Source organism: Erpetoichthys calabaricus, chromosome 1 (genome assembly GCF_900747795.2).
Source record: "Erpetoichthys calabaricus chromosome 1, fErpCal1.3, whole genome shotgun sequence".
Lineage (NCBI taxonomy): Eukaryota > Metazoa > Chordata > Cladistia > Polypteriformes > Polypteridae > Erpetoichthys > Erpetoichthys calabaricus.
The window spans coordinates 65,434,522-65,447,348 of record NC_041394.2 but is presented as its reverse complement, the minus strand read 5'-3'; the positions used below and the strand labels follow the sequence as shown (position 1 = coordinate 65,447,348).

The window sequence follows — 12,827 nt, the reverse complement described above, 5'->3', positions numbered from 1 at the left end:
TCTCGGCTAGCTAGTCCTCCATATATGCTGAGTGGATGTGAAGCACCATGGGGTGGAGAGGAGAGGCTGTGCAGTCTGAGTGAGGGAGACATGGGAAATGGCGATTGTGACAGATGGGAGATTGATTAGCAGTACAGAGAAACTGAGGCATATAAACACGGAGTGACTAGCTGGTAAGCGTTAAACAAATGTCAGTTTTTAGCACAGTCATATCTAAATAAATATTTGTGCTGCCATCTCGAAGATATAACATCTTGGGATCAAATGCTACACCAGGTTCTTTTCTGTGTGACGTTTGCAGGTCTCTTTGTGTCTTTATGGATTTTTTTCTCGGTACGTCTGTTTTCCTCCTATCTTCCCACAGGCACACGTTAGTTTAATTGAATATTCTAAACTGTGTTCAGGGGTGGACCCTGTGATGGACTGGTACTATGTCCAAAGCTGATTCCTGCCTTGCATCTGATGCTTTCAGGGTCAGGGTTAGGATTAGGCAAGTTTGAGAATATTATGTTACAAAATTAACCATTCATCCATTTTTTAGCTGCTTATTGTCATTTATGGGGAGCCAAGGTCCATGAATTCCTAACTGGGTGTGGGGCAGTAACCAACTCAAGATTTGGTTCCAATCTTGAAAAGTGTCCATGTGGAGCTTAAAAACAAGTCCATAAATAATCAGAATAAAATGAAGTTAAAAACACAGGCAGAAAACTGTCCTTTACGATTCTGAGCCCTGGTGCCTTCCTTAATAAAATTGATGTCTCTCCATCTTGCCGTGATTGGGCCTCGCAGCACGGAGAGATATCAACCGACACATGCAGACAACCTTTTGCTCCAGCCCATGTCCCCACCACCAATCCTACGGTGCCACTGAGCCCTGCTCTGCTCGCACCACTACTGATACCTGGGTCCTTCCGGAGAGATCGAGCCGTCCTCCCACCATTGCCAACCGTTGGCTCCTCCCAGCGAGACCACACCCTGAGCACAATGGTTATTCCTTCTACATGGTCGCTCAACAGTAGCGATCCCACAGTCTCCTCCTAAGCGCCAGTCACATGCTCCTTCCTGGGGCTCATCTTCCCATCTACCTGCTTCATTCTGTCTTGTACCACAGAAGGCTGATGGAACAATTGAGACAGACCACACCCTCACGTGCAGTTGTGTATCACCCCAAAAACGGGCTCCTGATTGTTAAGCCATGGACCTGCCATTCCACACAGATATGGGAAGAAAGCTCACACACAAGAAGGACCTGAAACTAAGCAGTGGTAGTGACTAGTCCAGATTTAGCAACACTGTGCTGTCCAAATCATATAATCTACACAGTAAAGGTGGGGTGGAGTTGCTATAGAATTCCTATTTTGACACCCATCACATAAAAAGACTTGCTTCCAGGATAATTGGAGGCTTCAACATGATTGAGTGTGGCTGTTTCTGATCAGCATCCAATCCAGGGATGAACCCTGCCTTTGGCTTCCAAAATGAGGACAATAAAGGAATAATAAACTGATGGATGATTAAAGACAACATGTTCACTTTGTTCTTGCTTTGCTTTTGGTGTCTGACTGATCTAGATCACTGATTCTGAGGTTCATTTCTTGGAACCGTTTGTGGCTGCAGGATTTCATTATGAGCAACTTCTTCTTTTAACTGAACTACTACCTTAACAAGGCAAGCTGTTATTTGCCAGCTTTTATGTTTTGATGTCAATTAAGAAATTACGAAACAGGTTTTGCTAATTTATTATTGAAACATTGTACAAACATGTGTGTTACATGGGGATAAGGTAGTGCTTTGTTGGTTTTTAAGATTTTCGTCATCATCATCAGAACAATTTTGACAAAAACAGACCATTCAGTGCACCGATGCGATCCCCCTGTGCTACTGTCTACCACTCTACATGGTAACTTACTCCAATTGTCTATGGTTCTTTGTGAGAAGAAAAACTTCGTAATGTTTGTGCGTTGTTTAACCTTAACAAATTTCCATCTGTGTCCCCGTTGCTATGATGGCACCTGTTATAATTTTTTTTCAATCTCCTGCCAAAGATACAATTCATTTTGACTTATTTTTAGAACTTCTCAGATACAATGAATTAAATCATGCAACTTATTTTGCTGTTGGAGGCTTCTTTGAAAAATGTATAATTACTTAATGCCATTTTCATTGCCACTTGGGGAGTGTTGCGTGGTTATTGCAGAGACAATCTTTCCCATGATGCACAGAGAATACATGACAAGTTGTGACTGTATAAAGATCTCTGCTTGAATCCCCAGCTAATGTCAGATTAATTTAGTGAGTGATTCTGCGATTTTGATTTTTTTCTGGCTCCTGGCACTAGGAACTATCTACGTACTTTTGACTTTGATTTTTGGTTAGTGATTTGGCTTTGCAGACTTTCCTTCTGACTTCCGATATTAATCTCTGCACGTCCTTTTCTCCTGGTCATCACTTTTACCGACTACTTTTTTAATCAGTAAACCCGTGTTCTTGTTGAAGATCTCATTTTAAAGTAAGATCACTGTGATCTTCATTCCATTTTCCAGGTGTTCTGGTTATTTACAGTATACTGTTATTAAACTCACTAGCTGGTCTGAGGCTGAAGTAGTTGCAGACTTTTCAGTATTCAGTGTTATTTGCCTGGGTGTTTACTCCGCTCATTGTTAATTGTCATTATTAATGTGCAAACACCACAGAAAAATGACAAAAGAGAGATAAGCATTTAAAGCTGTAGCAAAAATATACACATTTCTAAATTTCTCTACTGTTCCTTTTGACATTTAGCAAAAGAAAATAAAACAGAATAGGCCAACTGATTAATCAGTGACATCAGTTGGAGGTAAATTGATCCATTGATTGTGAAACTGTTTGGAGTAAAGGCCAGCAGCCACAGGGGTCTCCAAAGCTGAACTTGAGAAGCTTTGATCTAGAGAGTGCAAAGCTTCACTAGAAGTGATTCATGGTCAGCTACACTTTGTGTGTTCTTTAATTATGATTTAGAGTGGAAAGTTTTAGGACTTCCCTTTGCTGGATCTGTCTTACTGCTGCCCAGTGCTGTTAATCCACACATTAAGACATTCAGAGATGTGCATAGCGAACTTTACAGTGTGGCAGAAAGTTAGACCATTGGTGTCAAACTGTGTAACCCTAATGTATTCTTTCTAACAGTGTGGTCTGACAATGAGCCAACGCTCTCACAGCTTCTTTCCATTCTTCAGAGTCAAGCTAAATGTATTCAATTCTTTCTTAGCTCCCTGTTGTCAAGGAAACAAGAAGTTGATTGACAGGAAGAGGGAGAGGGGTGATGTGCAGCTTACCAAATAAAAAATAGTAGAAACAGCTGGAGCATCACTCTCATTGGTTAGTCAAACTTAACCCATAATCCCCTGGTGGATTAAAGCCGGAGAAAAGGGAAGGGGGTGGGACTAGCAGGCTGCAAGCCGACAGCAGCTGGTGAAGTCTCTGTAGGCCTGGCCAGCACCTCCTGCCGCTGCAAAGCATAGATTATATGAGATGGAAGATGACCCTTTCCTCACCCTCTGTCCATTCTCCATAAAGCCAGTAACAGTGTGCAGCACCCCCAGCTGGTGACATAAGGCATGCAGCTCGAATCTGACACATTTTATTTCCTACAGTTCCAGGATTTGCATATCAGTGATGAAAAAAAATCATATGTTATTGTAAATGTAAGTGAAACGTTAATACCAAAAAGTTCACTCACATTCAGTTCATCAATTCTGTTTGCTTTGCTGGGTATTTTGAAAATGCAAATTTAAGGTTTTTTTTTTTTACCCTTTAGCCTTGGGAGATAATGAAATGCCCTTGAGGGAACTGAGAGGGAGGGTCTACCAGTGTATTCAGCGGATGAGACAAGCCAATGAGAGGCCAACATTTGTCAAGAAGGCAGGTGTGGAGAAGTACAGCAGCAAGCTCAATCCTCCTGGGTGGCAACTCTCAGGGAGAATCGAGGATGAGACTAATTCAAGGTCTGGGAGGTAACCTCCTACAGGCCTACAAGTGCTGGCCTTCGTTTCAGCTCTGTTCAGCTTGTTGTTATATAGCCTACTTGATAACATTTTTGATGCTTTATCGAAGGCTACTTTCAATCTTACTAACACAAAGCAGCAGTAAAGTGGTTATTTGTCTCAGTGCAATGTGGCCTACAAAAATAACTTCACTTTGGAATGGTGTGAAGTGGCTTAAGTGGGACATAATAAGTAATAAGTACTGTAATAATAAGAGGAAGTTACAAGTAATAAGGCTTGTGAATCCTTAAATAATGCTTAATAAGACCAAATGTAGCTGTCATATTCACAAGTAACTTTACCAGTAAATCACAAGCTCTTAATACACCATACCGCACAGAGACAAATAACCACTTTGTAAGTGTGATTAATACCAAAAGAAGTCTTTGTAACAGTTTGTGACTAATAGATGCATTACAGGAAAGGCAACCAAATACTCCCTGAAAGAATACGGGATGTTATCTCTGGAGAAATGAGGGGGTTATTGGGGAGCTTAGACAGGAGGCTATCACAGTTGTACAATGTTGTATACAAACACATTTAAACTGGTCATACACACAAAATCCCTGAAGAATAAAGAAAAACAAATGCAACCTGCAAAGAACTCCTGTAATAAAGTACAGTACTTTATTACTTGTGCACTTTTCATTACTGGGAGGGATTTGTTATGTTACAATGCTTTTGTGCAACCACTTTGTCACTTCTCAGACATGCAATCATTTGTAATTCCTACATTTCTAATTCACATATAAACTCATGTGAATTAGAAAGCCCTAAACAGCAACTCAGATTGTATTTTATTTATGTTGATGAATGATATGCTGACAGCTCTATGTTTGGATAAATTGTGTGTACTTCAAGTCTTGGCATACCTGGCACATTTACTCTTTTTTGGCACCTTGAAGATTTTTGGTATTGATATGCTGAGTAACATCTCTGTGTCCTTTAAGAAAAATAGAACCTCTATCTCCACATGTTTGGTATATCAGTTTGTTGTTATCGGAAACAAATACATCTTTATTCATAAATTCAAATCCTCACTGAAATTCTTTGTTAAATGACTACAAATACAATTTTTTTCGTCAAATTAAAGGATAAGTTCAGTACTTTTCAAGTCAAAGTTGTTTCTTCACAGATATGCTATATATGCATTTGCCACATCAAACTGTGTTCTAAAGTTAATTGATTTTTATAAATTAAAAAAAAAAATCTTGCCCACACTGGCACTTTATATGGCAGTCTATGGGTTATGAAGGAAAGCTTAAAAACGTTCCAAATATGCCAATTTTTCAAGCCAAAACAGTTATCGAGTATTGATCAGCATCTTGTGATAACATACACAGTGTAAAATAGTTTATACATGTCATTTCTGAACAAAAAAAAACCACCAATATTATGAGATTCAGCCATTTTAAAAGAAAACATTTTGCCTTAATGTGGCACAACTTTTCACCCACCCTGGCATGTTTTTTCATCCCAACACACCAAACCACAGTAAAATTTGTATGCATTGTGTTTAGATTTGTTTTGATTTACTTCTGTATTTACGTGAGAATTCACACAAGTGAATAGAAAACGAGAAAAATAGTACCAGGGATATGTGATAAAGTGATTATTTCCAGGTCCTGTTTGTAATGACATACTTCGGAAACACGAAAGACACAAATCAATGCTCAACAGCTGTCTTGGCTTGAAAAATGGATGTAATTAAGTTTTTCCTCCATGCCCCATTCCCTCCATTATAAAACTGAAGAATTTATAGAAAGCTCATTTTAGAACACAAGGTGTATATATACCATGTTTGTAAAGAAATAATTTTGACTTGAAAAATACCTAACCTATATTTTAAGCATCTGACTAAATTAAGCCATCTCATAATTAAGTGTTGTGATATCAAACTAGCAAATTTCTCAATTTGTAAGCTTCACTTCATAAATATAAATATCTGACTAGTCTTAAATTGCCTGATTTGAATAGAATTGGTTTTATTAATGATTTTTAATGCACTGAAGGAGGCACTTTCCTAAATGCTCCTCCTACAACAACTTACATCCTACTCTGTTGATCAACTTGGAAATGAGTCGTCTTTAAAATATGGGACAAATGAAGATTTTTAAAAAATAAATCGGGTCACCAAAACTGGGCAAGAAATATGTAAATTCCCTAGCAAATTCAGGGCAACTGGTAACCCTAATTATAGGTAACACTATCGTCTTATCCAATTCTCACTGAAGAGGGCTTAGAGCACTTACATATTACATATATAGAAAACAAAGACTGGAAATCTATAAACATAAGTAAGAATGGATTCCAAGTCTGGCAGGGAACAGTAGCGTTGTCTAGTGCCTCACTCTTCATTTATTCCCACTGTAAATAGTAGCTTAAGAGTCTAACTACAGTGTTTTATCCCAAGTAAGTTGTTTAATCTAATTGTGCTCCAGTTATAAAAAAAGAAAGAAATACATATAATCACTTGTTATGTATATCTACAATAATGAAGCACCTTGTGGTGGTTTCTCACTAAAGAAAGACACAATATCGCATAAATTTGTTTGTTTCTTTCATTTTTTGACAGGTGGATGCAGTCAAGAAGGTCCTGGAGGAGTTGAAATTGAGAATAGTGGAGGTGACGGACCAAGAAGCTACTTTGGATGGAAGTGATGTGTTGTTCACAGGTAGATTTAATTGCAATGTGGGGACTTAGCAACTTGATGTATGAAGTCCTTCTTGTCAGTAAACTACATTCTTTGCAAAATTTGCTTCTTTTACTTTAGCATTTAAAGCTGGGGTGCCAAACTCAGATCCTGGAGGGCCGCAGTGGCTATAGGTTTTAATTCCAGCCACTGTGCTAGCTACTATCCAATTACTATTCATCATCAAAAACACTTCTTACCTTAATGTTAATTGACTTGCTTTTTAAGACTCAATACCCTTCATTATTTTTCCTTAATAAATAGTCAAATAATAATGATATGCAAATTGAGCCAACACAGCGAACTAACCTGATCTGATTTGAACCTGTTTGTCAATTGGGTGAAAGTCTGAGAAATTGGTATCTGTTTTGGTCCACAAAACATTTTGGTTGTGTCCTCAGGAAAAAGAAAATAAACAGTTTTGAAAAATGTCTAGTATGGCAGAATGTGAGCACCAACAAGACATGGAATTTAAATAACTGGTTTCAGTTACAAAAAGAATTAGTTTCTATTTAAGAAATTGTTTGAATTTCGATTTTCACATCTTAGCTGGACATATGTTGGCTGGCATAGCATCTCATTTTTGTATAGCTTTCAGTTAATAAAAAAAAGAAACAATATAGAGGTGTGGACAATTGGAAGGACACTCGCCACGTCTAGAAAGTATTGGGGTACCAGCTGGGTCACCCCTTTTAATCTAAATGTAAGTAAAGACAAACAAAATGAATGCTTGATGGCCTATATAGCAGCAAGAAAACAAGATACACTAAAAGAAGTCTGTAATAAGAAGTATAAGTTTAATATGTCACTGTGCTCTGTGCAAATATATTTTATAAATCTGCCTTTTCCTACTCACGTGCACAGTTGACACAGAGCCAGATTTAGCACAGGGGCTCAGCATATAGAACTGCAAGGCAAGCATCATAAGACAAGACAGATAGAGACAACTGGGAAACGGGCAGTCAGACTGAGGACTGTTGTATACTGTTTTTTGTATGTCAAAGTCAGCATGAAATTGTATCGTCTTTTGCCTTGTTTGGAATTACATGATTCACCTAAGTGGGGGCCTGCACGTGAAGAAAGAGTATAAAGCCTTGGAACATTTCCAGGCACACCTTTGAAGCTGAGATAACGTCATCCGATCCTGAAAATCCTTCCACTGCAACAGCGAAAATGGCAGCCTCTACATATCACTCCCGAACTGGGTTTTTTGCCATTGGCTTCCTTCGTCTGTTATGCAGCGCAAGCAGACATTAAACAAAGCTAAGTTACTTCTCTTGTGTGATTTCTTACTGCCGTATCACTAGGGAGGGGTATTGCCTTTTATTTTATATCTGTATAGATTTATGTAACATGTCACAATCACGAAAGAATTAATTCCCAGGGAGCTAGCACTCTCTGCTGGATTCAAGGTCTTCATCTTCTATTATCAGAAATCAATGGAATCGTCTTCAGGAGCTCCGTGCTGATTGCAATGAGGGTCCAATCTGAGGTGTCATTCTTCGGGGCATTCGTTCTTTTATAGTTTTCCAGCCATTAGGGGCAGAGTCTATTGCCATCAGTGGATGCCTTCTCGATGATGTGGATGACAGAAGAGACAAGAATGTTAGTGATTGTGCCCCCACTTGACCTGGGGTGGTATCATTTACCTCCGAAAAACCAGGAGGTTGGTCCTCTTGACAAGCATGCATGTAAAGATGTAAGTCTTAACAACCAAAAGCAGTCTGTCCAATTAGCAGCAGTAACGTTACTAATAGAGAAAGATAGATAGATAGATAGATAGATAGATAGATAGATAGATAGATAGATAGATAGATAGATAGATAGATAGATAGATAGATAGATAGATAGATAGATACTTTATTAATCCCAATGGGAAATTCACATTCTTCAGCAGCAGCATACTGATACAATAAATAATATTAAATTAAAGAATGATAATAATACAGGTGAAAAAAAAACAGACAATAACTATGTATAATGTTAAATATTAACGTTTACCCCCCCTGGTGGAATTAAAGAGTCGCATAGTTTGGGGGAGGAACGATCTCCTCAATCTGTCTGTGGAGCAAGCTGCTCTTCTGTCTGGAGATGACATTATTTAGTGGATGCAGTGGATTCTCCATAATTGATAGGAGCCTGCTGAGCGCCCTTCGCTCTGCCACAGATGTTAAACTGTCCAGCTCCATGCCAACAATAGAGCCTGCCTTCCTCACCAGTTTGTCCAGGCGTGAGGCGTCTTTCCTCTTAATGCTGCCTCCCCAGCACACCACTGCGTAGAAGAGGGCGCTCGCCACAACTGTTTGATAGAACATCTGCAGCATCTTATTGCAGATGTTGAAGGAAGCCAGCCTTCTAAGGAAGTATAACCGGCTTTGTCCTTTCTTGCACAGCGCATCAGTATTGGCAGTCCAGTCTAATTTATCATCCAGCTACACTCCCAGATATTTATAGGTCTGCACCATCTGCACACAGTCACCTTTGATGATCACTGGGTCTATGAGGGGTCTGGGCCTCCTAAAATCCACCACCAGCTCCTTGGTTTTGCTGGTGTTCAAGTGTAGGTGGTTTGAGTCGGACCATTTAACAAAGTCATTGATTAGGTCCCTATACTCCTCCTCCAGCCCATTCCTGATACAGCCCACGATAGCAGTGTCATCAGCGAACTTTTGCACATGGCAGGACTCCGAGTTGTATTGGAAGTCCGATGTATATAGGCTGAACAGGACCGGAGAAAGTACAGTCCCTTGTGGCGCTCCTGTGTTGCTGACCACAATGTCAGACGTGCAGTTCCCAAGACGCACATACTGAGGTCTGTCTTTAAGATAGTCCACGATCCATGCCACTAGGTATGAATCTAATCCCATCTCTGTCAGCTTGTCCCTAAGGAGCAGAGGTTGGATTGTGTTGAAGGCGCTAGAGAAGTCTAGAAACATAATTCTTACAGCACCACTGCCTCTGTCCAAGTGAGAGAGGGATCGGTGTAGCATATAGATGATGGCATCTTCCGCTCCCACCTTCTCCTGATATGCAAACTGAAGAGGGTCAAGGGCGTGTTGAACCTGTGGCCTAAGGTGGTGAAGCAGCAGCCTCTCCATGGTCTTCATCACATGTGATGTCAGAGCAACAGGCCGAAAGTCATTCAGCTCACTAGGACGTGATACCTTTGGGACTGGGGTGATACAAGATGTTTTCCAAAGCCTCGGGACTCTCCCCTGTTCCAGGCTCAGGTTGAAGATGCGCTGTAGAGGACCCCCCAGCTCCGATGCACAGACCTTCAGCAGTCGTGGCGATACTCCATCTGGACCCGCTGTTTTGCTGGCACGAAGTCTCCTCAGCTCTCTGCTCACTTGCGCTGTTGTAATTATGGGTGGGGATGTCTTTCCTATGCTGGTATTAGCAGAAGGATGTGTGGAGGGTGCAGTACTCCGAGGTGAGAGTGAGAGTGGGTTAGGGTGGTCAAACCTGTTAAAAAAGTTGTTCATTTGGTTTGCTCTCTTCACGTCTCTCTCAATGGTGGTACCCCGCTTCGAGCTGCAGCCAGTGATGATCTTCATCCCATCCCACACTTCCTTCATGCTGTTATTCTGCAACTTCTGCTCCAGCTTTCTCCTGTACTGCTCCTTCGCCGCCCTGAGCTGGACTCGGAGTTCCTTCTGCACGCGCTTGAGCTCATGCTGATCACCGTCTTTAAAAGCCCTTTTCTTCTGATTCAAAAGGCCCTTGATGTCACTTGTAATCCATGGCTTGTTGTTAGCATAGCAGCGTACTGTTCTTACTGGAACTACAATGTCCATACAGAAGTTGATGTAGTCAGTAGTGCAGTCAACAACTTCCTCAATGTTCTCACTATGAGATCCCTGCAGGATATCCCAGTCTGTAGTTCCAAAACATTCTCTCAGAGTATTCTCAGCCTCCGGAGTCCACTTCCTGAATGATCGTGTGGTTTCAGGTAGGACTCTAACTTTTGGTTTATAGTGAGGCTGAAGCAGAACCAGGTTATGATCTGCTTTCCCAAGCGCAGGCAGCGGGGTGGCGCTGTATGCATCTTTAACGTTTGCATAAAGTAAATCAATAGTCTTATTTCCCCGGGTGTTACAGTGCACATACTGGGAGAATGCAGGTAATGTTTTGTCCAGCGTCACATGGTTAAAGTCTCCAGCGATTAGCACAAGCGCCTCAGGGTGCTGCGTTTGTAACTTAGCAACAGCGGAATGGATGATGTCACTCGCTGACTCCACGTCTGCCCGAGGAGGAATGTATACAATAACAACAATGACATGTCCAAACTCTCTGGGCAAATAGTAGGGACGTAAACTTATGGCCAACAGTTCGATATCCCTGCAGCAAGTGGAGATTTTGACGTTAACATGTCCAGAGTGACACCACCGTGTATTAACATAGAGAGCGAGTCCTCCTCCTTTGTGCTTACCACAGGTACTTGCATCTCTGTCCGCTCTAACTGTGCTAAAGTGGCAGGAACAAAAATCTACAGCCACTGCGGTCCCCCAGGATCTCAGTTTGATACCCCTGATTTAAAGACTCTAGTTTCTATGAACTGTTGAGCATTTTGTCTACATTCTCAGAGTGTCAGCCAACATTTGTTCTTAATGTCAGTCTTCCAAATTCCCTAAAAGATGTGGTTCAGTTTTTTGGAGAGATGTGACTTCAGCCTTTGTGATTCTGTTGGTCAGACACATTGCCACTTGAGTTTAAGCGTTATTGTCATACTGTTAGTCCATTAACCAATCAATCAAATAATATTTTTAAACCCTAATTCTGGGTCTTCAAATGCAAGCATTGCACATTTGTGTTCATTTTGTTGACATTATATTATTGTAAACTTTTATTGAGGGACATGCAAATGAAAATTATTTTTACATGCTATGTATGCATGACAACAAATTAGAATGTGAACTTGAACGCAAGACAGGGTACCAGTTCAGAATCCTGGGTCCAAAATCTATCATAGAGCCACTGGGGCACACTCATAGGAAATCTAGAGAAACCCCCATAAAGATGTGCAGACTACACACAGGTTTAAACTCAGAAGAGCAGATCTGTGACATTGCAGCCTAACCACTTCTGCATCACTCCATTAATCGTTCAATCAGTCAATCAATCTAAACATTGTATAGCATCTTTTATCATGATCAATGTATTTTAGCAACTTACTGAGCTGTAATGCACTTTTCCATTAATACTGCTTTAAAATGCTCTGCCACCCCAAAGTCCTGCAGTGCAGCAGGCATTTATGTAAAAAACTGATGTGCTTAGATTGGTAGATACAATGAAAAATTATAAAGACAGATATAGGTCAGAATAATACAAAAGTGGAAAATGTAAAGCAGCCCAGTGACAGAAGTTCCACAAAGCTAAGAGAGTTTTCCCAGAGAGTAATAAAGTAAAGCTTTGGATCAGCAATAATGCTAGCTTCAGAGGGTCTCAGCTTTCAAGCAGACTGATGTGATGGGCTTTTCCAGGGGCTTTAGTTCCAGAGGCCTGTATTTCATTCTTGAAGATGATGCTGACATGACGTTAGTGTATTCTAGTCTACAGAGAAGATATTAAGTAATGGCATTTTATACTTTCTGGACATTAGCAGTAGCTTGCCATGCCAGTCATAATCTGTTAATACGTCTTAATTTGAGTGAGATTTACAGTAATCCATCTTGGATGCAATGAAGGCATGACAGTGAACATTGAAGCCTGGAATGAAGAGATAACGCTAATCTCTGAAAATGTTAAGTGGGTGATATAAAGAAGTATTAAGAGCACATGATGTTTAGATCACAAAGGTGACTGCACAACTGATTTATAGAAGGGGATGAAAGTAGCCATCAAGTTTTAAAGATCAAAGCTGGATTTTCTTAAGTTGTACTTTCATCCATCTGCTCATCATTAAGAAGTGTGACAATTTCCCATTAAGGGAAATAAGGATTGCTCAGGATAGCCATACTTACAGTAACATGACATTTCAAGTCAAGATTATCCCCTGATAAGGCAAATGACAGCGCAGTGTTGAACCAAGGACGCAGGCCACATGGCAACACAAAGACCAGTTAGGTCTTAATGGGGTCACTGTAATCCAGTATAAGTGAACATCCCTGGA

The 12,827-nt window shown here is 40.4% G+C and overlaps 1 protein-coding gene across 2 annotated transcripts in view; it reads left to right on the top strand.

The window, feature by feature from the left end:
- Positions 1–12,827, top strand: part of ddah2 (dimethylarginine dimethylaminohydrolase 2) — a 69,048-nt gene that overhangs the window by 39,804 nt on the left and 16,417 nt on the right. For both annotated transcript variants that reach the window (XM_028801154.2, XM_028801149.2), the window contains exon 3: positions 6,598–6,697. In XM_028801154.2, the coding sequence (XP_028656987.1) occupies positions 6,598–6,697 (100 nt within the window). The remainder of the gene's footprint in view (positions 1–6,597; positions 6,698–12,827) is intronic.